Raw genomic sequence first — 25,917 nt, forward strand, 5'->3', positions numbered from 1 at the left:
GTCGGCATGTTTACTGTTCCGTTCATCTGAGGTGTCCAGAATGGGCAACGCTGCAGAGACAGGAAGCAGACGGGGTGGCCAGGGGCTGGGCGAGGGGACAATGGGAGTGATGGCTGATGGGTCTGGGGTCTCTCTGAGGGGTGATAAAAATGTTCTGGAATTAGGCAGTGGCAGTGGTTGCACAACTTCGCAAATGCGCCAAAAGCCACTGAGTGGAACACTTGGAAGGGGGCTGCGAAGCCTTGTGGACTGGAGCTCCGCGAGCACCCTGCACGCGCTCGTCTGTGTGCACCGAGGCTGCAGCGACGTCAGAGGACGGTGTCTCTGCAGTCAGGCTGGTTCTGGTCCTGGCTTTGCTTGCGTAACCCCTCCAGACCTCCTTTCCTCACTCTACAATGGGGATGATAACTGGACCACCTCAGAGGGTCGTCATGGCAACTGACCCAGCCACAAACCGAAAGCCCCGAGAAGCGTGCCTGGCGCAGGAGGAGCTGGCCGAGTTAGCCGTACTAGTATTACTAGCTTCACAACCAGAAGTCCCCCAGGGCCCCTTGCAATTGTCGCCCACACCTGGGCCCAGGCCCAGCTCCTCCCCACCCCCCTTTGCCAGCAGATGGTCCTGGGTTGGGGGGGGGGCTGTGAGAACTGTTGCCATAACGACCACTGGGCTCCCAGCAGCTGCGACTTCATTGGAGCCGAGTGTCACATGCAGGTTCCGGGCAGCATCACTGGAGGGCATTGCCAGGAGACCGTGAGGTGAGGTTTACCGGGCAGGATAGCAGGGCTGTCAGGGAACCAGGGCCACGTCCCCCAGCCCCACAGCCCCCAGCCCTAGCCGAGGCAGGCAGGCCATGACCTGCAGGAGGCCAGCCCTCTGCACCCAGGCAGGAGTTCAGGTCTCTAAATGAGGGTAGACAGACTGTGTTGAGAATCCGCTCTCCGACCCTAAAAGCTCACATTCAGAGGGAAAGGGGGCAGAATTCAGGGTGAGCAAACCGGCACCCCTCCAAACAGAGCTGAAGGCAGGCGCCCTCTCCAGGGCCCACAGCCCTGGACACCGGCCGCCCTCGACCAGAGAGTCTCCCCGAGGCACACGGTGTCAGGTGTTAGGCAGTGGCCCCTGGAGCTTATGTGCTCGCCCTTCGAGCTCTGCCAAAGCATAGGCTGCACTGGGCCGCTCCTCACTGCAGAGAGAGGCAGCCACTCGCCCCGGCAAGGGCCAGGCTGGTGACCCTACTTCCTCCTCCTAAGCAGGTGTTGTGCCCTGGAACAGCGCAGAGCAGCAGAAGTGACGGGGCGGGACTGAAGCCTGGTCCACTGTCCATGGGCAGCAAGCACTGTGTCTGCAGCTGCTGGAGCAGGAAGGCCAGCGGGTCTCTGGGAACTTTGGCCCTGCCTCTGGGCTTGTCGAGGGGAGCCCGCAGGTGCTGGGGCCACCCCCACACTGTCAGCGCCGGAAGCCAGGCTCTGCCCCCTCTCTCCAGAACCGGCAGGCTCCCAGGATGGGTGCGGCAAACCCTTGGCTGTTCCTGAGGAGGATGGGGGTTGGGGAGGATGTCGGCCCCAGGAGTGCGGAGCCGGGAGAAGGGATGTGCTAAGCAGGACGCAGAGGCTGGGACCCACTGGGCGCCGCGCTCTGCAGCACTGCAGCAGCGGCTCTGTGGCGCCTGAGGGCCTGCAGTGCCCCCTGGTGGCCAGTCTCAGCAGTGAGCCCCCGGCGGGGCGTCCCCTGGGGAGCTGGAGGGGTGAAGCCTGGAGAAGGGGAAGTGGACTTTCCCAGGGAAGGGACAGTGCGTTTGTGCCAAGGGAGTAACGGCCCAGGACACCCCGCCCTGCAGCCTCGCGTCAGGAACTCAAGGCCCCGGTTCCGATGCACAGCCTGTGCCAGTGGCGGGCAGTGAGAGGGCCCGACTTCTCCAACGTGACCGTCGGCAGCACGTCACCCACGCTGGGGGCTCGTGGTGGTGCAGATTCCCGGCCCGTCTCCAACCTGCTGCGTCATAATCTCTGGGGCGACACCCGGGCACCTGCGTCTTCACACACTCTGGGGAGGAAAGATGCCTGTACAGGCTTCAGCCAATCACAGCGCTATACGACCCTGGGGTGCCGCCAGAGTGGATTAGGGGCCTTGGGTATCCCGTGGCCCAGCTCCCTTATTTTATCGACAGGGAAGCTGAAGCCCAGAGAGGGGAAGTAATTTACCCAAAGCCCCACAGCTAACTGGCCTGTGCCCTCAGGAAGGCCAAGCGAGAACCCGCACCACCACCCGCAGCCCCCCTTCTCTCCTCCCCTGCCTCGCACCTCCTCTTGGACCAGTGCCCAGTGGAGACACGTTACTGAGGGTCTCGGAGCCAAATCCTCTCACTCAGTCAAAATCAAAGCTGTTGGTGATCTGGAGAGACCCTTGCCGCCGGTTTCAGGCCGGAGTGCCCCTTTGCGCCCCTCTCTCTGGCCTCAGACTTGCTTCCCCTCCTGGTTTCCTTTTCCAGCCTCACACGTCCATGTGGCCAGTGCCTTGTTTCTGTCGTCCTGGCTCTTTCTGGGTGTTCTCCCCACGCAGGAGGCAGTGGAGGGCCGCTGACCGCTGAGCTACAGTGGGTCGCTGGCTAGTTGAGAAGGTCTGGGCTTCTCAGGGGCAAGGATGGGGACCCAGGAGCCCACTGGGGAACAGGAGCACTTGACAGCGGGGATCATGGCACCTGTCACCCTGCAGGGCTCTGTGACAGCCGCCTCCCACAATATTGTGACTTAGTGGGCGGCGAACGAAATGATAGAACTAGTAACAGAGAAAACCACCCCCGCCTGCGCGCTCGTGGAAGTGGGGGTGCTTGCCTGGAGGCCCACCCGGCTCTTCCTGCGGCCTCTGGGGTCAGCAGGTGGTGAGGGAAGGGGTGGAGGAAGGGGCTGGGGCTGCAGGAGGGGTCACTGGGCTGTGCTCGAGGGCAGGGGAGGCTTGTGAGCTGGGTCCTCTGTCCATTTTAGCCCGAGCCGCGCCTCGTGCAGGACCGAGCTTTCTGAGGCCCAGGCTGCTAGGAGCCCACCTACAGCAGGGTCACTGGCTGCAGGAGGCCGCACACCCCTCGCAGGGGGCCTCCGAGCCATGAGCGGATGCCTGGCGTGTGGGGGCACCCAAGGGCACCGTGGTGGGTGCAGAGCGCCCTCCCTGGCTGGGCCCAGAGCGGAGGAGAGGGGCGCTGCGCCAAGTACTGTTGGGGCACGGTGGCCCGCTGGCGGGGGCTGGAGGCCACTTCATTGGAGAGATGTCCGTGTTTGCGATGGAATGGTGTGTGCCCTGCGTGCACTGGGACCCCAAACTGGCAAATTTCAGAATTTAGAGAAGACTGAGACACCACCTTGGGACCTAGTGGGGTCAGGAAAGGCTTTTTTTCCTTTTGGGAGTCGCTGAGAGAGGGTGTGTGCGTGTGTGTGTGTGCGCGCGCGTGGTGCTTAACCCCTCCTTCCTCAGCGGACGTGTTCCGTTCACCTCAGACAGCTGGTTTACGCATGGTCACCTCTTCCGGTGACGCCTCAGTGCCTCACGACCCCGGCGCACAGCGTGGAGGGGCCTGGCTGAGGGCTGTGGTGCAGAGAGGTGCCCAGCTGGCGGCGCTGGCCAAGGCCTCCCCTCCGGGGCCTGAGCGACGAGCTGTTTCTCCCGTGGAGGCGGCTGCTTCCTTTAAGCTCCGAGATGCCGTGACTCGAAAATGTCCCACCTCTTGAGCCGCTTCTGCTCCTTCTGCAGGTTCCCAGCTGGCCCAGCCCCTCCCGACAGAAGCCAGCCTGCGAGCCAGACACAGACGCCGTCCTCCGTGGCCCCTGCCCTGGGCTGCACTGGATGTGGGTTCTGGAACGTTGGTGGAAGTAATTAAGATTTCAGCAGGCAGTGACTGCGGTTTACTTAATCATCAGCCAGTAATTAAAACTGTACGGAACTTGGGGCCATCTGAGTGCTGGGTGACAGGTCCCCGCGTACCTCCTCCCTGTGCCCGTGATCCTGTTGGGTGGGGTCCTTACCTTTCAGTGCAGGTTTCAGACTGAAGGCCCAAAAAGGGGTCTGAGGCCCAGCACTTCCCACGGCTGAGACCAGGGTCGGTCGCAGGGACAGGGGCTGAAGACGTCACATCACTGCGGGGCAGGGGGAGTCAGGCCAGTGACCCCTCCACGTGGGAGGGCCCCCCCGCCAGAACGAGGTCCCAGCAGACGTGGAGCCCACCTGAGGCAGGGTCACCTCAGATGGAAGAGCGGGGCAGCTGGCTCTGGTCCCATCCTTCCGAGGGCGCCCGCTGCCCACCCACCCGCTCTGCACCTTCTGAGAAAGGAGAGCTGCCTGGTGCTGGAGCACTGACCGTGTGCCAAGCACGGTGACTCGGCTCTTTGATCCACATGGCAACGCCCGTTATCTCCCCCTTCAACAGAGGGGAAGCCGCGCAAACCGAGATGCCGCGTGCCAGGCCTGCCGAGCAGGGAGGGCCGCGCCAGCACCTGCACGTGGGCCTTCCCGCCCCGGGCGCTGTGTCCTCACCGCTGCGCCGCCCGTCCGCACGGCCCCAGGTCTCTGTCTCTTGGTCAGCAAGTTCTCGGTCTTGCCCTCCGGGGAGGCCTGTCCCCCCAGCTCTGACTTCAGAGCAGAAAGGACCCTGCTCACCAGCACCCGCCCAGTGCACTGCCCTCTCCAGCTTAGCTCACCCCGAGTGTCCTCAGTCTTCTCCCGCACCTGCAGCGGGAGACACGTCCCCTAACCCTCTCCGTGCACACAGATGGCGCGAGTGTGATTCTCATGTAAGGCTTCCACGGACTGGACTGGCTGGGCCCCGGGTAGGTGTGTGTCCTAGGCACTGAGCTGTAGTGGAAAGAACAGAGCTTAGGGGTCATGCAGACATGGGAGGCGCCTCTTCTCGTGCCCGCGTTGTGTGTGTGTGTGTGTGTGTGCGCACGCGTGCGCGCGCACACGTGGTGTCAGGTCTCCCCGACAGCCGTCCGTAGCCAGCAGGCTCATGGTGGAGGCAGCATGCTCTGGGGCCTCCTGCAAGAAGCACCGCCCCTCCTGCAATGCCGCAGTGCGTGCGGGGAGGATGCTGTTTGTGGCGACTTGCGTTACCTCGGTGACAGCTGGGTTAGGGGAGACTTTTGCCTGGGGAGCACACACATCCTCCCCGGCTGCTCCATTTGCAGGGCAAGGCTTGGAGACACAGCCAGGACAAACTCGTGTTCCACCCGATCCGTCTCCCCTGAAGGCCTCCTTGTCAGCCCCGCTGGCCTCCCTCCAGCCCTGCTTCTCTCTCACACACACGTGCACGCACACACACATGCACACGCATCCCTCTTGCACCTGGACCAGACCCTGTTCTGCAGGAGCTGAGAAGCAGGGACACCAGGCCCCCAGCCATGGGGAGAGGAGTGAGGGCCCGGGCTGCAGCTGAGTCAGCCCCCCACCGTGGGAGGGAGGGCGGTGCTGCTGGCCTCAGAGGTGGGGGGGTGAGTTCTTTTGCAAATGCAACTTATTCATGTTTTAAGCTGAACAACTAAGGACTGGCTTCTGGGATCAGGGGTGTGAGTGCCAAGTTGTCCCCCTTCCCCTGCACGGGGTCTGGGGCCCTGGAGCCTGGGAGGCCTTTCCTCGCGTGCCTGTCAGCCCTCTCCTCCTGGGGCTCGCGGCACCCCCAGGGGCGGGCCTGTCACCCGAGGATCTGGACACAGCCAGGCTTCTCAGGAGCCCTCACCACCGTCCTCATCTGAGCCAAGCCTTCCAGGAGCAGGGACATGCCCAAGATGGCCACCAGGGGGCACTGCCGGGGCACAGCAGGAGCTGTGGGGTGGCTTCTGCAGGACAGTCCAGACCTGGGGCAGAGAACAGAGCCAGCCCCCGGCTCTGTCCCCGCTCTGTCCCCGCTCTGTCTCCACTGTCCCAGCCTCCTCCCCAGCATGCCCACTGCATCTGGGGGCAGCAGCCTGGTGCCACATGTCTTTCATTAACAAGTCTCTGGACCTCCAGTCGGTTGCCCCCTGGCCCTGGACCTCAGCCTCCTGTCCTCCTGTCCTTCCAGTGACCCTGCTGGACCGTCACTAACAAGGATTCTTGTGGCCCTGATTTGGGGCAAGTCTGAAGACTTTGGGGTGGTCCTGCCCCGCTCTGCTGGGGCGAGGGTGGAGGTCTCCGAGGGTCAGGTTGTAGGGAAAGGGCACCGTGACTAGTGCCGTGAGAAGAAGGAGGGTCTTTTCCTGTCACTACTAGAGCGTTAAGATCCGGGTCCCAAATCCCCCAGGTCCCAGGGCCTGGAGCATCAGAAACAGAGAGGCCCACCCTGGGCTGGCCACCATGTGGGATCGATATCTTCCGAATGGGACACGCCTGCGTCCACTCTTCCTTAGTGCACTTTTTATTGTGGTCACACAGCAGAGAGCGTCCTGAACGCTCCCTGAGCGCCTGCTGTGGCCCTCACTGAGCACGCCGCCGGGCAGAGATGCCCTGAGAGATCAGAAGGCATGCGCGCTTCCTCCTGGGATCGGCTCTGCTCTGCGCTGCAGGCAGGCGTGTGACCCTGGGTGGCGCACTTCACCCTCCGAGTCTGTGAAATGGGGCAGCAGCACAGAGTGCTGTGAGGGTCCAGCGGGGGGGGTGGGGCACACGCAGACTCTGAGTCACTCCCGGTCCCTTCCCCCTCGGGGCTGCCTACCCCTGGAGTCATGCCTGCCTTTTCCCTTATCTCTGCCAAACCTGAGGAAAGCATTGCCCTGGCCCAGAAACCCACATCTTGGAACCGTGTGCTTGGGCCCCTGTGGGCATTCTAGAGCCCAGCATTAAAAACACATTACACTTCATGACCCTGTCTGTTTTCCATGCCAGGCCATCATTGCCACCACCGAGCAGCTCACGAGGTGACCCCTGCCAGGATAAACAGACCTTGGCAGCCGCGGGGTGACACACAGAGGCCTGCCCTCGTCCCTGCCAGCCTCCGGCCAGGCCCCCACCCCGCCCCCACGTGCACAGCCTCTTCCAGGCCCCCCGGAGCGGGAGTGGAAGGGCTGGGCTGGGCTGGGTGTGGAGCTGGTTCTCAGAAAAGGTGCCTCCGAGGCTCTGGAAGGGCCATGCCACCTGGCTACCCACCGCCCTCCCCAGCCTCCTGCACTGACAAGACAGAGCAGCTGCCTGCCAGCTGCCCTGAGCTCAGTCTTGGGGAAAAAAATACCTCGTGAGGGACCCACTAATGACCCCTTAGGCAGCTGGAAGAGTCTCGCGCTCCTGCCGAGCCTGGGCGGGGAGGCCCATGGGCTTTGGGAGGACTACAGGGGTCTGGATGGAGCAGGTGGGGTGGGTAGCCTGGAGGGTCTGAGCTCCTGGGCCTTCTCCGTTGCTTTGCCGCCATGCCTCTGTGGGTCCCTGACTTTCCAGTACGTTGTCTGTCAGGGAGACACTGGGGGACTTGCTTCCATTCAGTGATTGAGTCCCAAGGTCAAGGATGAGCTGTAGGGCAGGGATGACTGTGGTATCTGCTCAAATCGTGTTTTATAAAGATTCCCTTAATGGACTGATGGAGGGAAGGAGGAGGTTCTTGAGTCCCTTCCTGCTCGGGTACCTCCGTTTTCTGGGTGCGCTCACCCTGGACAGGAGAGGGGGTAGATCTCCGTCTTCTGGCATTGACTCTCACCTGCGCGGGCTCATCCCCTCCCTGGAAACCAAGACCAGGAGCGTAGGCTTCTAGGGTGGGGGCCGGGCCCACGTGTCCTCACCCAGGGTCGCACCTGTGGCACAAGGTCTCCTTGCTCAGCCCTTGCTCCAGAGGGTGGCTGCTCACTGCCCCCTCCCCACCAGCATCTCTCCGCTGGATGCCCCCAGCAACTGCCAAAGCTCCCAGTCAGTGCCCGGGGCCCGGGGAGGGTGGAGACTGACGCTGGCTCGTGCTGGCTCCCAGAGCCCACCCTTCCTGCCTCTCCCGGAGTCTGGCGTCACACTGCTAGCCTGACAGCAGCTGTGCAGGGTATTTGCACCCCAAAACTGGCAAACACGACAAACTTGGGCCTCCGCACCTCCAAGAGCCAGTGGTTAAACGTTTACCAGCACGACACTGGCGGTGTTTCGGGCAGACATGCCGGCTGGCCCCAGCCCCGGGAGCCTGGCCGGGCCCCTGCTGGGAGGAGCACAGCCCCTGCAGCAAAGCCAAGCACAGGTGGTCTCGTGGGGCCACGGGGGTGCACGGACACCGAAGGCCCCTTCCAGGGCTGGGACGTCAAGGGGCTCAGGATGGCCTGAGAGGCACACAGCACGTCCCAGGGACTGGCCTCCTGGGGTAGGGTCACCTTCCACGTCCCCGATCACCAGGGGGCAAATCCTCGTCATTCACCCAGCTCTTCTCCCTCCAGACCCCGAGTCACAGAGAAAGAGGACGGTGCAGAATGTGCTGGATCTCCGGCAAAACCTGGAAGAGACCATGTGCAGCCTGCGAGGGTCCCAGGTGACTCACAGGTAAGAGCCCTTCCCTGACCACGGAGGGCAGGGCCCTGTGACCTTGGCCCAGGCCTACATCTCAGCCCCTGGGGTCAGAGCTGCGGGAGCCAGGGCTCGGCCACGTCCACGGGAGAAGCGTGGCCTTGCCTGGTGTCTGCTTCTGCTCGAGAGTTACATTTCATTTAATTCAGTTGGAAAATCACTAGGCAGAAGCGGGGGAGGAGGGGCGGGGAGCAGACACCAGCACAGGGCTCAGTGTGCGATCCCCCGTGTCCACTTCCCTCCTGTGGTGCCAGTCTCCACGTGTTCACACGGTGTCATTAATTCCCTTTGTCCTCCGGTTCTGAGCTCCCAGCGTTCTGGACTCCAGGGTCGGGCCCTTCCTGACACCCGGGGTCCTTCCTCCTCCTCCCACCCGGGGCCAGCACAGCGGGGGCCCCTCCACCTGCCCCTGGCGAGACCTTGCAGCCGAGGGCCGCATGGGGCACTTGCCTCTCCTGCACCGGAGTCCTGGCCGCGGGCGCTGCCGTGACTCAGACTTTCCCCTCTGGCTCCTCGGGCTGCCCAGATGAGCTCATGCCTCAGCTCCAAGGGGGACAGAGGGCTGGGCTCCACCCTGGGGGTAGCAAGGGAGGGAGCCAACAGCCAGGATTGAGACATCGGGGTGGGGGGGACGTGGAGCAGGAGGGTTGAGAGAGGGATGGGCAGCCTCTCCAGCTGGACTGGAAGCGGGTTCCTCCCCGTCTCCTAGGGTTGGAAAATGAGAGCAAAGCTGGGACACGGAGGGATGGAAAGAGGGCTTTCCTTAGCCCAAGTGTGTGGCCATGTGAAATCCAGACTAAAGTTGCATGCCTCCAGTGACAGAGAACTCATCACCCCTCAGCTGTCCCCATCCTCGTGGGGCTGCCACTGCTGTGAAACGGAGCAGAAACTGGCTTCAGTAGCACCCACCCACTGGCCGCGGTCCTCCTACAAAGACCCTCTTCTCCCCCTGTCCACCACTCCTCTCCCAGCCCCCGTCCCACCCTCCACCTGGGACACTCTGCGCTTTGCTCCCAGACATCTAAAATATTTCAAACGATAAAGCAAAGCCTCTTCTTTCTGAGGTCACCTCTGCTCAGGCCAGCAGGACCACGACTCTGAGAGGGATGTGATCGGAGCGGTCTGGAGAAAAGTGGACGGTGGTGCTCCAGGAGGCCCTGGGGCTCAGGTCCCTTTACATCTGTCTCCAGCCTCCATCCCTCACAGCCCCAAGCAGGAGCCCCAGTGGGGTGGGGTCTGGCTCGGCTCACCATTTTAGGGACCCCATGGATGACATCTTGAACGTCCTTCCCCAAGGCAGGGAAGTTGCTGCAGCGGGCTCAGCGCCAAATCACCAGCCAGCCCCAGGTCAGAGAGGACGGCAAGTGCTTTGTCCCTGAGGGGGTCACACCCCAAATGACTCACCCACTGGGGAAGGGCAGAAGCGGGGCTCCCGCCTCCTGTTCCCCTGACTCTGAGCCCCCGGCCCCCCAGTTAAGACAGCTTGACCCCAGGCAGGCTCTGCTGCTTTCTGTGGAGTTGGAGCCGGAGGAGGGAAGCCAGAAACCTTTTGCACAAAGTCGTCTGGTTTGGGGGGAAGGCCTTGGGCCTCTGGCTTCTGTCTCCCTTTATGGGAAAGAAACCGAGAGCCCTGAGCTGGTTTCTCTGTTTACTGTGGACCCAGAGCCACTTCCTCTCTTAGCCTTTGGTTTATATTATCCTGGTCCACACTTCGATAGCCCAAACAATGATTCCCTGAACTTTTATGGCCCTTTTACTTATTGAAGTGCTTTCCATCCATCAGCCCTGGCCTCAGCCCTGGAGTGGACAGGGTACATACACATCCCCTGGGTTTGAGAAGGAGCAGCGAGAGGCTGGGAGAAGGGGTCACGCTGCAGAGTCACACAGGCTGATCAGGGTGGCGTCTGCGTCCAGCGAGCTGAGAGCCCGGCCGGCTGTGCACAGGCGCAGTGCAGGGCACCCGCCCTGAGGACGGACGCAGGCTGTCCCTGAGGGGGTTACGGACCAGTGAGTGCCTCCAGCAAGGTCATTTTCACCCTGGAACTTGGAGACTAACTGTAGATTCAGTTCCTTTTCCGAAACCTTCCCTCCTGGCCCACTTCCTCTGTTTCTCCTGGCTCATTTCCCCAGCACGGAGAGCGTCTGGGTCAGGGGCTGGGGCTGGAGGGGAAATGAAACTCTGCCCTCCCCCCTGCGCCAGGCTCACCATGCCCTCCAGCCCAAAAACCCCTCCCCAGAGAGAAGCAAGACCACAGGGCTGGATCCAGGACTAGAAATCAAGGACGAACTTTGAGCTAGAATCTTCCGCCACCCGCCGAGAGATGTTTGGAGATGTGTTTGGGGACAAGAAGGAACAGTGAGGCGGAGGAGGAAGAGGCACCTGTGGTGCGATGAGTCCAACAGGCTGCCCGCCAGGGACGGGGCCTGCCAGGGACAGGGACAGGGTCTGGACACTCGTCCCCACAGTCTACGTGCATTTTCTTACAGGAACTGCTCCCCTGGACTCTCCGTTGTCCTGTCCCCCAGTCGTCACCGTTCTCCTCCTTCTGCTCCCTGCCTCCCTGTTTGCTGAGCACTTACTGCTCGAGGCCCGGTGCTGAGTCTCATAACTCAGCATGCCCTGCTCATTCATCATGGCTTCTCACCCTCCATGCGTTCTCGGGCACCGAGCCCCTGCCAGGCCCAGTGCAGAGTGGTGACACGCAGTGGTGCGCGAGGCAGGTCGGCCCACAGGACCACGGTGTCTCCTTCAGGGAGCTGCCTTCTGTCTTAGGTCTTCTGCAGGGACGAGCCTCATGGTCCACAAGGGTCAGAGGCAGTGGACACTAACTGCCCTGCCCAGCCAGGGTCCCCTGCCCATCCACAGGACTTCTGCAGGGACCACCATCAGGCTCAGGGCCCACTCAGCTCCCTCCATTTTAAAAATAGAAAAATCAGTGTCCCACCCCCCGTCCAACCCCCCAGAGTGGCTAAGAAGCAGGTGTGTGCGCAGAGTGAAGGTTCCTGGGCTTTGGGTAACTCAAGGTTGCTTTCACCGTCCAGTGTTCTCAGTCCACAGGTTCCGTTTCATTTACTAGACCTGTGGCTTCACTTAGGCCAAGCCCCTGAGCCCTTCCTGTGGTTGCTGGGCTAAGAACACCGCTAGGCTGGGTGGTGCTGTGGGTCTGTGAACCCAAATCCAGGCCACCGGTCCAAGCAGATCCCAGCTATACTTTCTCTCTGCAGCCACCTTGGCCCCCACGGGAGAAAAGCATCTCCTTCCACAGCCCCCAGGTGCCCTGGGCTCAGGCCATCTAGGCTGCTTCCTCCACCTGGCCCAGCAGGGCCTGGGACTGGGGACCCTGGAAGTCCTGCCTTCACCCCTTCCGTCCATTTCCCTGTGTTCTCTCCTGTCAAGCTTGGGCTGCTCTGTCCTCTGGTGAGGTTCTGCTGCCTCTGATGCCCTCACCTTGGACTAGTCTTACTGCGGACATCTCAGGTTCCTAAAGCTTGTTCTGTACGCTGTGCACCCTACTCCTGGCTCTGCCATCTCTGGTTTGGGGAGCAGCTCACCCTGAGCTTGGAAACAGAAAAGAGGTACCTGAACAAAAGAAGTGATCCAGGCCTCCCACGCTCAGGCGACCCTCCCCCCCCCGCCAGGTCTCTCTTCCTATTTTCTGAGCACCTTCCGTAGAACAGGCACCGTGTCGGGTCTTTACACATGTGACCCTTACACCTTCACGGAGGACGAAGCAGCTGTTATGCCCGTTTCACAGAGGAGGAGGTGGAGGCCTGGCGAGGCTGATGCATTTCCTCTGGTGGCTTACTAATCAGTGGTAGAAAAGGGTTCCAACCCAGGTCGTGTCGCAAACCCTGTGCCCGCGGCCGTGTGCAGGACTCCTTCCCCAGCACTCACCGTCCTCTTCCTCTGACAGTCCGAGCTGGCTCACGGCAGGGGCCACACACACCGTGAGAGGACCCCTGGAGGCCCGGGCGCTTGGGCGGCGCACAGAGGCGGGAGGGCGTGAGAGTGGACACGGGACAGGCTCGGAGCAGCGGGGCTGCAGAGTAACCGGTGCCCTTCCGCCCCGCCCAGCTCCCTGGAGATGACCTGCTACGACAGCGACGATGCCAACCCTCGCAGCGTGTCCAGCCTGTCCAACCGCTCGTCGCCCCTGTCCTGGCGCTACGGCCAGTCCAGCCCGCGGCTGCAGGCGGGCGACGCGCCGTCGGTGGGCGGCGGCCGCTCGGAGGGGCCGCCCGCCTGGTACGCGCACGGGGAGCGCGCACACTACTCGCACACCATGCCCATGCGCTCCCCCAGCAAGCTCGGCCACATCTCGCGCCTGGAGCTCGTGGAGTCCCTGGACTCAGACGACGTGGACCTCAAGTCCGGCTACATGAGCGACAGCGACCTCATGGGGAAGACCATGACGGAGGACGACGACATCACCACCGGGTAGGGGTGGCCCGTGGGCAGCTGGGGGTGGACAGTCCAGCCGGCGCGCGCCGTGGGGTGGATGGGCCTCCGCCCGGGGAGGGCGCTGCGCTGGGCCCACGTGTGAAGCTGCCTGTCGAGGACCCTGAGGCTGCCGTGGGGTGTGAGGCCGAGGTCTGAGGAGCTGGTTGGTCAGCGAAGGTACCCCTGTCACTGGCTCCCGTGGCTGTCATTCTGAGGCATGCCCCGCCCTCCTCCTGCTGGTGGCCCTCCTCAGGCTGCCGTGGGGACGTTGGACCTCCTGACCTCTTCCCCATTTGAGGATGAGAGTGACAGGGCCCTGTTACCTGGAGGGGCTGCCGAGGGGAGAGCACGGAAGTGCGTGTTGGAAGCGCTGGTGAACCGGGGGCAGAGGGGACTGGGCTTCCTCCGCCAGCTTCCCAGCCCCCGGCCCCGCCACCCTGGCACCATCTCTCCTCCTCGGCATACCTCTGCCAGCCACACAACTTCCCCGTCCGACCCCGGACTGTCCAGCCCTTTGCCGTCTTCCTCTGTTTATCTTCTTCTGCCCCAGTGGTCAGGGTTGGGCTTGCGAGGCAGCTGGGCCAGAGGGGGCCAGAGGGGACAGTGTGGGGAGGTGGGCAAGAGGGTAGGAAGAAGGAAGAGCTGGGGACGTGGGGGTCCCAGCCCTGAGAGCAGAGCTGCTCTGCTCCTGGAAGCTTGCGGGCACCTTTCTGCTGACTCTGCCTCCCTCCACTGTCCTTGGTTTGTGGACCCTCCAAGGGACCACACAGGTAGTGGGGCACCCCACCCCTGGCCTCTCCGGGGACTCCCTCTCCCAGTAAACAGCTAAAACTGGAAGAGACTGTAAAGTAGCCAAGCTCCAGACTGTCCACGGCTCCCCACCCTGGGATGCACTGGGAGGGCCTGGCAGGGCCTGTCCAGCTGGCAGACCGCTCTGAAGCAGAACAACTGACTCATGAATGGGGTTGTTTACTGCCTGCGAGTCCCAGGCCCGCCGACCTCACGCTCAGATCCACCAGCCTGGGGCTAGGACCTGGGAGAGGTCGTCCAGCTCCTCCTGTGCGCAGAGGCCCTGCTGCGCAGGAGGAGAGCCTGGGTGTCGGGTGCTGCCAGGCTCAGCCTCTGTCCCAGGAAGCTTCTTCTTCTCTGAGGACGCGTCAGCTCCCTGCCCTCCGGGAGCGCCAGCTGGACAGGGCAGAGGCACAACCCCTGGGGGCCCAGGGCTCTGAGAGTCCCCAGGTGTGGGAGGGATCAGGGCCTCGCTCTCAGGGAGCTCCCAGACCAGACGGAGGGAGGTGAGGGCCCCTCCCTGCCCAGTGGCTGAAAACTCCCAGGGCCAGGACTCCTGCCTTTGGAGAGCCCCCGGTCTAGGGCAGGTGGTGGGACTTTGGCACCTAACTAGCCGAGTGAGCGCGGGCAAGTCAGCTAACCTCTCTGAACTTTGGTTTGTCTACCTGCTCCGTGCAGGTAACAGTAGAACCTGTCTCAGGGTGGTTATGAGGATTACGGGCATTCATCATGTAAAGTGCTTGGAATACTTGCTGGCTTTTTGCTCGATAACGTATTAGCTGTTAATTTTAATTGCTGTGGTTACTGTTGTTATTATTGCTAAAATACCCCTCTAAAAGAGGGGACGGACTCCTGCCCCTGAGGGCCCCAGCCTTGCCCTGAGGGCCTGGGCAGTCTGAGCAGAGCCCGTTGGAGTCAGCAGCTGGGACAGACGTGGTAGTGGGTGGCCAGTCGTGGGGGCACAGATTCAGAGGTGGGGTGTGCGTGCTTGGGGAGCCAGGACAGACGCCTCTGCACGCTTTCCATCTCCTCTTCCCTCTGGACACTGTGTGTGTGTGAAAAAGCAGAGTGCCCTGGTCTGGCGGGAGTGAGGCCTTCCCTCCCTGCGCACTCACCCACCAGCAGCCCAGGGGAGCCTCGAGCTCTCGGGGGTCCAGAAAAACGTGTTGTCATGGCCACCCCTGTAAAGTGGGCCTTGCTGTGACTGCAGTGCTGGTTCCAAGATAATCTGACAGGGCTTGTTTGCAGTCAGTCTGCAGTCAGCAGCATCTCCCAGCGCTCCGGTCTGCGGACTCTCCGGCGTCCCCTTCCCCGCCAGGGCTGTGAGCACACCGGTCCTTCCCCTTGCTTGGGCAGAGTTGACAGGACTCTGTGTGCATGCCCCAGTCACTGTAATGTAAGCAGTCAAGGATGTGTTTTCATGGTTAAGTGTTGTGTTTTTGCTAGAAACAGGGCATCCTAAGTTCCGCAGACCTTGGAGAAACCGGCCAACCTGGGCCACACTTGTCCTGCCGGCCTCCTCATGTCCTCCCGCCCCACTGTGGTTTCCATCTGGGTTTTGCAATTTAGAAAATGTCCTGCTCCTAAGAAAGCTGCTTTTCCAGTTCAATAAATGGGCAGGGCTATGCCCTTCCCTTCTCACCCACCAGTGACACCCGTCCTCCCCCACCAGCCACTGCCCGTGGCCATTCACTTCCTGCCTCTTGGAACTCCCAGCCCCGGGCCAGCCGGACTGGTGAGGCTGAGCGCTGGGCTTCTGCAAACTAGAATGAGGAAGGGGAATCGGCTGCAGCTGCCAAAACGATCATATCCTTTAAAATTACGTATTTTTAAAAATTGTGGTACAGTGTGTCTCCGGTAAATGGCTAATACGTCAGCCACTCTTAAGTGCAGAGCGCAGTGGCACTGACGATGTTCACGCTAGTGTCTCGCAGTCACCGACGCTCCTCTCCAGGACCTGCTCACCTCCCCGGACTGAAACTCTGCCCCATTTGTACTCAGGTCCCAGCCCCTGGCCCCAGCCCTTCCACTTTCTGTCTCTGTGAGCGTGACTCCCCCAGGGACTTCCTGTAAGTGGGACCGCACGGTGTCTGTCGTTTTGTGAGTGGGTTATTTCACTCGGCATCTTGTCCTCGAGGTTCATCCCTGCGGTAGCAGGTGTCAGAATTTCCTTCCTTTATAGGCTGAATAATATTGCATTGTGCGTATGGACCACATTCCGTTCATCCGTGTGCACAGCAGCATGCACATGTGGGTTGTTGCCCCCTTTAGCTGTCGTAAGTAACCTGGCCCTGAACGTGGCTGCACAGGTATCTCCTTGAGAGTCTGCACTGATTCTTTTGGGTGTGTACCCAGAAGTGGAATTGCTGGATTACATGGTAACTCTATTTTAAACTTTTTGAGGAACCTCCCTACTGTTTTCCACAGTGGCCACAGCATTTCACGTTCCCGCCGGTGAGGCCTGGGGGCCCTGGTGTCCCCACATCCTCGCTGGCACTACTTTCTATTTGGTTTTTTAATAACAGCCATCCCGATGGGTGCGCAGTGGTATGTTGCTGCGGTTTTAACCTGCATCTCCCTAATGGCTAGTGATGTTGAGCCTCTTCACGTGTTTACTAGCTGTTCTTTGTCCTCTTGGAGAAATACCCATTCAAGGCAGCCCTTCGCCCGCTTTTTAACGGGGCCGTTCCGTTGCTGTGGTGGGGTTGGAGGAGCTCTGTATGTTCTGGGTGGCAGGCCCTTCTTGGGCAGGAAACACTTTCTGCCGTCCTGTGCGCCGCCTTCTCCTTCTGCCACTTGTGCCCTTGGATGCACACACACTTCTCACCTTGTGATGTCCAGTTTACCTGCTGCTTCTTTTGTTGCCTGCACCGTGAGTGTCGTAGCCAAGGATTCATTGCCAAGTCCTGCGTCAGGAACTTCTTCCCCAATGCTTTCCTCTAAGCTGACGGGATTTTTAAAAAAATACAGACCCCAAGTCTCACGCCCAGCCTGCTGGGCCGACGCTCCGCTCACTCAAGAAAACATTGTTTCTGACTTTTCTCAGTGACTGGGGCCAGTCCTTCCCGTAAAGTGTGCAGATCTTCCCTGCAGGAACTCCGACAGCCAGTCTTCAAGCCGTGGTTTGTGTGATCAGTGACAGGAGACGCGTTCCATTCCAAATAGAGGTTACAGGACAGTTTCTAAGGCTTCACCTGAAATCTGCTTCACTTCTGCCTGTTGGTTGTCATCCGAGGAAAAGAGAGGAAGTGTAACTCTTCATTCAAATATTTCAGCGTGTTCTTAGTGATGGCTCAATTTCTTCTCGAGACCAAAAAAAGGCCCCGGCTCATTTCAGTGCTTCCTTACATGGCCCAGTTTTCCAGATCCCAGTTATCCTAGTCACCCTCCTCTGGAAGGTCTCAGGCTGTGAATGGTCCTCTTAAAGTCTGGCCCCTGGACTGACTGCCGCCTGCCTCGGGTCCTGCAGGGTGGTGCCCAGCGTGCACCACCACCAGCAACATCGACGGGCTGCTAACTGTCCAAACGGCAGCTCAGGACGCTTTTACCTCTTGAAAAAACAAAAGGAATTTGTTTTTCTGAAGATAGGAAGGTCTGGAATTTAATCTGAGTAAGAAGGTAAGTTGCACAGCCATCTCTGTGTCACTGGCCTGGGGGTCGGGGCGGGAGGGGTGGAGGGCCGCATCTGCAGAGGTGGACGCAGGACTGCCCTGCGGCCCCTTCCTCCTTTGACTTGAACCTGCCTCTCACTGTCTCCATTTCCGCCAGGCCAGTGATGCTCTAGGCTGTGTCTGGGCTTCGCAGCGTCAGGCAGGAATCCCAGCCGTGTCACCAGCAGCGCTGCCTGTCGCACACCTCCAAGGGGCGCTTGTCACCTGCTGTAGCCTTGTCTCTGCGGTACTGGCAGGACCGCTGTCCAGCGGCCTACAGCCGCAGTCTTAGCCAGAGCTGACCAGCCTCCTTGACGGAGCCCTGCCGGTGTGTTGGGCCCAGCGGGTCTCCCAGAAACTGTCCTCAGGTGGTCCCCACGCCCCGCACCGTGCGGCTGGCGGCCCCAGCCTGGCCCCTCCTGGCCCCGCCCCTCAGCCTGGCCCCGCCTGGCCCCTTCTGGCCCCGCCCCCAGCCTGGCCCCTCCTGGCCCCGCCCTCCCCAGCCTGGCCCCTCCTGGCCCCGCCCCCAGCCTGGCCCCTCCTGGCCCGGCCCCCACCCTAACCCCTCCTGGCCCCGCCCCCCCACCCTAGCCCCCTCCTGGCCCCGCCCCCAGCCTGTCCCCTCCTGTCCCCGCCCCCCCAACCTGCCCTCTTGAGCTGTCCTTGGGGCTTGGGGACAGACGGGATTCGTTTCCTCCTTGGCGCTGAAGTGTCCTGACGTTGAAGGATGTCAAATAAAATAAACCGTAGGCCTCTGCCTCCTCCCAGGCTGGCTCTGGGCTCCCAGAGGCAGGGGCTCCAGCCTTAAAGAGCCTCTCCCGCCTTGCGGAGCGGCGGCCAGGGCCTGTGCAGCTGCGCTCCTGAGCAGGGGCCTCGCTGGCCGTGCCCTAGCTTGGCGGGCCCCAAGGTGCCCACCCCCTAGCTTCCGTGACAGAGCCCTCTTGCCATGGGCACTGGGTTTGTGGGGTTTGTACAGAGGGGAGAGAACTCCTGGACTTGGGCAGGCGGAGGAGAGTCTCTGTCTCCCCCATTCTTGGCAGGCCTTTAGGCATCCCACGCAGTGGGCGGCTGGGCCAGGCCTGGCTTTTGCCGGTGGACACTAGGATGGGGACAGAGGGGAGGGGCCGTCCTGGGGAGGACCCGGCATTCAGGCTCAGGGAGGAGACAGTTCCTGCCCCTGAGGGGCTTCAGTCTAGCAGGGAGGTGGGACGGCTGCTGTCTTGGTGGAAGAGGCGACGTGGCATTAACCAGACGTTGGTTGCTGCCTCTTTGGGGGTAACAGCTCACGATTACAGTGTGGACCCTGGATCACTCACGCAGCCATGGCCGATGTTGCCTGCGGTGCCGGGGAAGGGGCATCTGGATGCCTGGAGCTCCGCCCTGAGCACCCTCTCGCCTGCTGTGTGGCCCTGAGCAGGTCACCAACCTCTCTGGGTCTTAATTTGTTCATTTGTAAAAAGATGATCACTTTGCCTTGTGAGGATCAAGTGGAAAAGAGCAGGAGTGCTTAAAAACGTGTAAAGAACCGTTGGTTTGAAATCTGTTTGCTCTGATCTCAACTTACTGTTCTGCTCATTTACCCGATGGCCCCTGTCTTCACCAGGGGGCCATTAGAGAATCAGAACCAGACTTCTTAAACTCGATGGGCGAGCTCGCTGAGCTTGGGCATGAGTCTGTTGTGAGGGACGGTCTTATTGCTTTGTGACAGCGTCTTGGTGTGATTTTAGTCCTGCTGTGTGCCGTTCAGTGACCTTCGAGAGCGGCCTTACCGGCACAGGCAGTGCCGTTGGGCGGGCGGAGTGAGGACCGTGACTCGTGGGCGCGTTTACCTCTCGTATGTCAGGCGTTGATCGCTGGCTGCTGCTGGTTAGCCGTTTGACGCCAGGCGGTGGCACGCTGGCGGGCCTAAGCTGCCACGTGCTCACTCTCCGTGATAAGACAGGATTTGGAAAAGCATGTGTTAACCTTCATGCTTAAAAGTGACGTTTCTGATCCTCACTTGGCAGCGACAAACCAAGCGGGTTATCAAGCTGGTGGGAGGTGTCCTGGGCCAGCGGTACCTGTTCGCACGAGGCTCTCGTGGGGCAGAGGGAGCCCGCGTGTGCTCTGGAGACCGGCCATGGGTCCAGCACGTGCCTGTGCAGTGTGGCCAAGCTCATTGCCCACGGGACCACACAAGTGACCCGGCTAGCGGGGTGGTCTGTCCCTCACACTAACTCTTGTGTGTAGTATGTGAAGGGTGCCTGGGATGGGGTCCCCAGAAGCAGACCTTGGGACGAGGGTTTGAGTGCAAGTGGTTTATTTGGGAGGCAATTCCAGAAAGCACTGATGGGGGTGGGGAGGCCAGTGCAGGGCCTGTCGTGTGCAGGTCACTGCTCCGGTCTGTGGGGCCTGGGGACTCCCGGGGATCACGTCCCACCCGAGGACAAGGACACGTTTATCTCTTTCGATTCCCGTCCGTGACTGGCTGAGTGCAGCTCCCGGGGCACTGCATCCTGGTTCTCTGGCTGCTCTCCAAGGGCGGAGAGGAGTCCCTCAGGCTGAGAGTCACAGGTGCCCGCAGAGGGGCTCCGTCTGTGTCTGCGGAGCTGTGGCTGCAGAGGGCACGCAGTGGGGATACAAAGAGTATCAATTATAAAGGACAGCACGACAGGAAGGAGGGTGTGGAGTCAGACTCCTGGGTCTGTTGGGAGGGAGGGAGAGGGTGGCTTCAGAGAGCCCCTGGCTCTCAAAACACCCTTAATTCTTAAAACAGAATAGGGCTAGCGCTCCTGAGTCCGTGTGGGGCCATCAGGATCACGGGTCTGTTCAGACCGGACTGGGATGCTGGAAGGTTGGAGTGAGCCAGGTATTCCAAAGGTTGCGATTGTGCTGGTTGCCAAGGCAACCGACACAGGCTGGGGAGGGGCCCCTCTGGCGCATCCTGGTAGCCTGCAGCAGAGCTGCTGGGTTTTCCTGCGCTTGTTGGCATGCAGTCTGGTTGACAGTCGAGATGGGGGCAGGCTGAGGAAGCTGCTGGGATGGTTTGGCATCCCCCCGCCAGCCCCGCCCACTGCCTGCCCGCCTGCTCCTCTCTCCTCTTTCACCGTCAGCCTCTCCCTCTGCCCCGCACACCTTGTGTTCTGGGATAAGCCAGCTGGGCTTGTGTGGTGCCTGGGGAGCCCACACCGTCTGATATTACAGGAAGAGCACAAGTTTGGAGCGGGCTCAGATCCTAGCTCTGAGGCTTTGGGAAAGTGCGCACTGCTCTAGTGGGAATGGGATGCTGCAGTGCATTGTGTTAACATGCTGGGCATACAGCAGGTGCTCAGCACGTGTCACCTCCCTCCCTTCTCTTGGTTGGCCCCCAGAAAACCAAAGCTCTAGAGGTTTGAAGGCCACCTGTGGAAAGGACCCTTCCAACCTGGGTGGCGGTGCCCAGTCGCTCTCTGGTCTCTGCCAGACCCACCCCCCGCGGCCCTGCCCAGTTCCTCTGCAGGGTGGGCCCTGTCCCACCCCAGGCCATCCTGGAACCTGGGCCCTGCCTGCACCGTAGTGGGTTGTGCTTTCATGGCTGCCTGACAATCGCAGCAGATGTGGTTCACAAAACACCAGGGGCTTTATCTTACTTAATCTTAACAGCATCACGAATTAGGTGTTCTTTCCCGCAGCTGACAGGTGAGGAACCTGGAACTCTGCTCAGTGGGCCGGGAGCACAAACTTACAAGAGGCGGCACCAGAGCAAACCTGGCCTCAGGCCCCCACCCCGCCCCACCCCGGCCCTGCTCTTCTCTGTACTGCAGAGCCCTTTCCCTGCGCATGCAGTGCCTGTGCCCCTCTGCTGGGGAGGCGTCAGGGGCAGGGACCCCACGCCTTCCACTGGGGTAGGAGCTTCCCTCAGCACCCCCGCAGGCCATGCTGTCGGCGGACTGTGCGTCGTCTTTAGAGACCCTCCCACAATGCCCCTGAGTGACCTCTCCGTCTTCACATAGAGTCGTGCTTTGGGAAACCACTGCAGCCACAGCTGGGGACAGAGGGAGCAAACCGTGCCTGTGACTGGGGCTCTGTGGGCCCAGCTCAAGGGCGGAGCTGTCCCAGGTCCCAGGATGCTCCGGGGGGCCAGCTGTGGCCTCTGGGCTATCAAATGTCTCTGGTCAGGCAGCAAAAGACCATTCACTGCAGCTGAAGACAAGCCAGCAGGCCGGGTGGGGCCCTTGCCCACTGAGACGCGTGCGAGGATATCCTTGCCTGTCTGTCGGGTGATTTGCGGATGAGCAAAGGCAGACACATGAAAGTCTGGATTTGAGAAACAGGCAGGAAGAGTGAGGCCCAGAGAGACCGCAGGCACGCAGCTGCATCAGAGACAGATCCGCAGTCACGGAATGTGCAAGACAGGGTCACGGAGAGACAAGGTGGGACAGGCTGCCGGGGCTTGCGCCATGGGTACACACAGCCAGTGTGTTCGTGACGTGCACGCCAAGGAGGGGAATGAGAGACAGACGCTGTGTGAGACCCGTCCAAACACGTGTGTGAGGGGCTGGATACAGAGAGGCTATGTGTGCACCAGGTCCACTGGCGGAGGGCAGGGAGCCGGCACCCTGACAGGCCGGCGAGCCCCAAGATGAAGCGGCCCCGGGGGGCCGGACCCAGAGCAGGGCGAGCCTTCCCGCCAGCCCACCTGCCCTGCTCCCGGGGCCAGCTCGTGTTAAAGGCGGCTGCCTTGTGCCCTGGGGCGTCTCCAGCTGGAGAGACGGGGCGCATCTCCATCGAGCTGCTGTCCTCTTTTCCTGGCTGCTCACCCCCAATCGACCGGCTCCTTTCCTGGCCTCTCTTCTCACTGGTCACCTCCGTCTCTCAGCCTTCCTGTCCCTTGTCTCGCTTGTGCCCCAGTCCCTGTAGGTCTGATGACAAGGGGCGCTTCAGGAGTGACCCCCCCCCTCCATGGGCGCGGCCACGTGGGCAGACTCGGGTGGTGGGACTTTCCGTAGCAGAGGCCCCCAGGACGCGGGCTTAACACCTGCCTGTCACCATCCCTCTCTGAGCCCCAAGCCCCTGCAGAGGGGCCCCGGGCGTAGCCAGCTGCCCCGTGGCTGTGCTGACCTGTCCTCGAATGGTTGCTGTTTTCTGGATTTAGGCTCCTGTGTGAGGTCCTGCCCTCCCCAGCTCTGAGCAGCTGCCCCGAAGGCTGGGCGGCAGCAGCTGTATGTCTCTGTTCTCCTCTGGTCCCTGTACTTAGGTTCCTGTTCGTGGGAGGCAGGCTGTCCAAGCCCCTGGAACACCCTGGAGTCCGATGGACTGGACATTTTTTGCCACCCTTGCCCGCGTGACCCTGCATGGGTGACTTAGCCTCTCTGTGCTTCAGTCTCACTGTCTGAAAGGAAAGGGGACGACAGCTGCCTCAAGTTGCTTTTTCACATGTCCAGTGAGTACTTGTCGAGCCCCTGCGGCCCCAGGCCCGGGGGTGCAGCAGGAGGGAGAAGACGGCATTCTTACACTCACGTACAGACAAGGGAGGGCCTGCAAGCCAGCTGGCGAGTATACAGTAGACCAGGAGGGACCTGCGCCCTGAGGGAGGTAGCGCAGCGCGAGGGGCAGAGTGGCGGGGTGCGGGGTGTTAGAGAGGGTGGTCGGGGGAAACGCCAGTAAACCGTGCACAGGGGAGCACGTTCAAGGCCCTGAGGCAAGAAGGGCACGTGTTCAGGGACCCGCAGAGAGGTCAGCGTGGCTGAAGCAGAGTAAACAAGAGGGAAGGCGGTCAGAAATGAGGTCAGGAGGCAGCCAGGGGCCGGGCGGCGCAGGTGAGGGGAGGCCGTAGGCGGGTTCAGGCAGAGGAGCGGATGAGGCCTGACACGTGTTGCCAAGGGGGCCCGGGGAGCGTGGGAAGGAGGCTGCTGGGTTCATCTGGGCAGGAGAGGATGGCGGCTTGGAGCAGGGGCAGGGCTGGAGGTGGAGGTGGAGAGCAGGGTTCAGGGTGAAAGGAGACAGGCATTTACAGTGTGTCCACACGTGGTATGAGATTTTATTTCTATTTCTCTCCAGAGATTAGAGGTCCAACTCAGTAATAGGGACCCTGGGGCTCCTGAAATCACACACACACACGCTCACGCGTTCGTATCGGCCCAGGGGCAGCCAGGGTCCTCCAGGACCTGCTGGAGGGGCAGCTTCCCTGCTGGCCCCGTGCCCACCGTTCCGTCCGCCCAGTGCTCTCGGAACCACACAGGCGCTGAGGTTTGGGACGTGGACAGAGGGTGTTAAGCTGAGACGACTAACACAGTAGCCCACTGTGTGAGATCTGGCGGGGCTGCCCTGCGTCCCAGCTGTGCGGTGGTGAGAAAGGCCAGCCTCCTTGGAGGTCCTGTAAATATTTGGGGAGCGGTAACACAGCTGGAAGCCGGACCCCTTCCCCCAGCTGGCTCACTTCCTACCCCGGGATATCTCGCCCGGCCAAGAAGGGCTGGGCTTTGTTTGGGACACTCCACAGTCCCATCTGCTGGCTCCAGGGCCCGATCCAGACTCTCCTACCACCCTCGGAAGCTTTCCCTCTGAGCCCCGGCCGGCCGGCCGCCCTGGGGAGGGGTTGGGGAGGAGCGCTGTCCTGGGAATCAAGAGGCTTCCACGGAAGGAGGGCCATGAGCACCTCGCTTGCCCTTTCTGAGCCCTCCTGTCCTCTGGGAGGATGAGGGAGCCCAGCCGGATGCTCTCTGAAGGTTTTTTTGGGCTCTGACACCTGGATTCTCGGAGCGGGTCTGTTCAGGGCTGCCCAGTGTGTCCCTCTGGCGGGGCCTGGAGGTTGGTGAGGATGCCTGCAGCCTTGCTGGGCCAGGAGGGGAGAGCTCGTCAGGGTCACACACAGGGAGCTCCTGAAAACCCTTGCCTCCCCGAGTGGCCACGACAGCCACTGGGGCTCCCGTGGCCCCTGACCTGGGGCTGCGTCGTCATGGCTCCCATGCCTGTGGCTGCTCTCCAGACCTTCCTGGGCACAGTGTTGTAAAGCCAGTGTAATGACACCTGCTCGCCTGAGGTCACCGGGTCATTTGGAAATAAAACCCTGTTTCGTGATGTGAAAGGGACACCCAGAGGCCAGGAATGACTTTATAGGCTTTCCTACCAAGGTCACAACGAATGAATCCCCAGAATTCGGTGGCGTCGCCGGGGTCTGGGGTAGGTTTGGAAAAGCTGGGATTAGAGAAGTGGCCCGGTCATTCCCCAGGGCCCGCGTGAGGCCCCAGCACAGGGTGATCACGGTTAGTTCACCCCCTCCCCCATTCTGGTTTAATTCTCTCTCTCTCCACCTCTCTCTGCGTGCTGACACACTTTCTGTCCTGCATCTGCCAAGATGCTGCCAGCTCAGTCCGGCTGGGATACAAGATACAGCGGGGTCTCCAGGCCCAGCTCCCCCTGCTGTGTGACTTTTCTGCCTAAAGAGGTGAAGAGCTCCAGAACTGGTGGGAAAGAGGGGACGTGGGAGTCTGTCCAGAGACAGAGCCGACCCCAGGGCCCTGGGCTTCTCGAGGTTCTCACTTCTGGGGCTCAGCAGAAACTCCGGGCTGTGGTCGGGCCCAGACAGGTGACCCAGGAACCCAGACCACACGGAACTTTCCGGCAAGTCTTTCTCCCTTTTTTTTTTTGCCTCGCTCTCACCAAACCCACAGCGTCTGAGATAACTGTCAGGGAGACAACCAGAGCCTCCCCCCAGCTATCTTTGGGTGTCTCTGCTGGCAGTGGGGCACTGGTCTGGAGACCTTGGGCCTGAGATCCTTCAAGGTGTGTGTGGAGAGGGGCGGGGGGCAGGGGATCTGGATGGAAGACCCCCACCCCCTGCATTGGACATTCCCTGGCCTCTCCAGGTCTCGGTTGCCCCTATAAAGAGCCACCTGGCGGACCCGGCACCGGAGATGGACAGGATCTTGCCTCCCAAGGGCTCTTTGGGGGAGGAGCGTGGAGCGGGCTGGCTGAGATGGACAGGTCTTTTTTCTCTCCCTCTTTGGCTGGGTTTTCTTTCTGGAAAAGTGCTTAACTCTCAGCTGCCTTTCAGCAGGTGTCTCCCCTCCACCCTGCGCCTCAGGCCCCCAGCCACTCTGCCCCAGGCTACAACCCTGCAGCCGGGGACCCAGAAAGACAGCTCAGAGTCATCCCTGTGTGCCCCCTACTGTTGTCCAGGCAGCTAGACCACTGTCCCCTACACTCTGCCCCCTCCCCATGATGGGTGAGGTGGGGGCTGCTGATCAGGGAGGCTGTGACTGCCTGTCTTCACAAAAGCACCCAGATAGCCCTTCTGTTCAGTTACCCAAAGGGCCTTGACCTGTTGGCTGAAAACAGCAGGTACAGATTTGCATGGTCTTTACCCAAGGAGCCTCCAGGGACCCTTGTCTTTCCTGGTGACTGTCCACTCCAGCCTGCCCCAACAAGAAGGTGGGTCCCAAAGTGGAGGGAGGTAGACTCTCCGTGCAGCCCACCTTCCTCGCTGAGAAGGAAGGGGGCTACGCAGAGGGAAACCTCAGATTCTATTGGGTTCTGGCTGCTCAGGAACCGGCGCCAAGGAGGAGGTTCACAGATCCTCTGGCCCAGAATCC

The 25,917-nt window shown here is 61.2% G+C and overlaps 1 protein-coding gene across 6 annotated transcripts in view; it reads left to right on the top strand.

Annotated features, from left to right (window-relative positions):
• NAV1 (neuron navigator 1) overlaps positions 1-25,917 on the top strand; it is a 205,829-nt gene that overhangs the window by 111,916 nt on the left and 67,996 nt on the right. For all 6 annotated transcript variants that reach the window (XM_064477319.1, XM_064477314.1, XM_064477318.1 and 3 more), the window contains 2 exons: positions 8,359-8,461; positions 12,561-12,923. In XM_064477319.1, the coding sequence (XP_064333389.1) occupies positions 8,359-8,461; positions 12,561-12,923 (466 nt within the window). The remainder of the gene's footprint in view (positions 1-8,358; positions 8,462-12,560; positions 12,924-25,917) is intronic.

Source organism: Camelus dromedarius, chromosome 21 (genome assembly GCF_036321535.1).
Source record: "Camelus dromedarius isolate mCamDro1 chromosome 21, mCamDro1.pat, whole genome shotgun sequence".
Lineage (NCBI taxonomy): Eukaryota > Metazoa > Chordata > Mammalia > Artiodactyla > Camelidae > Camelus > Camelus dromedarius.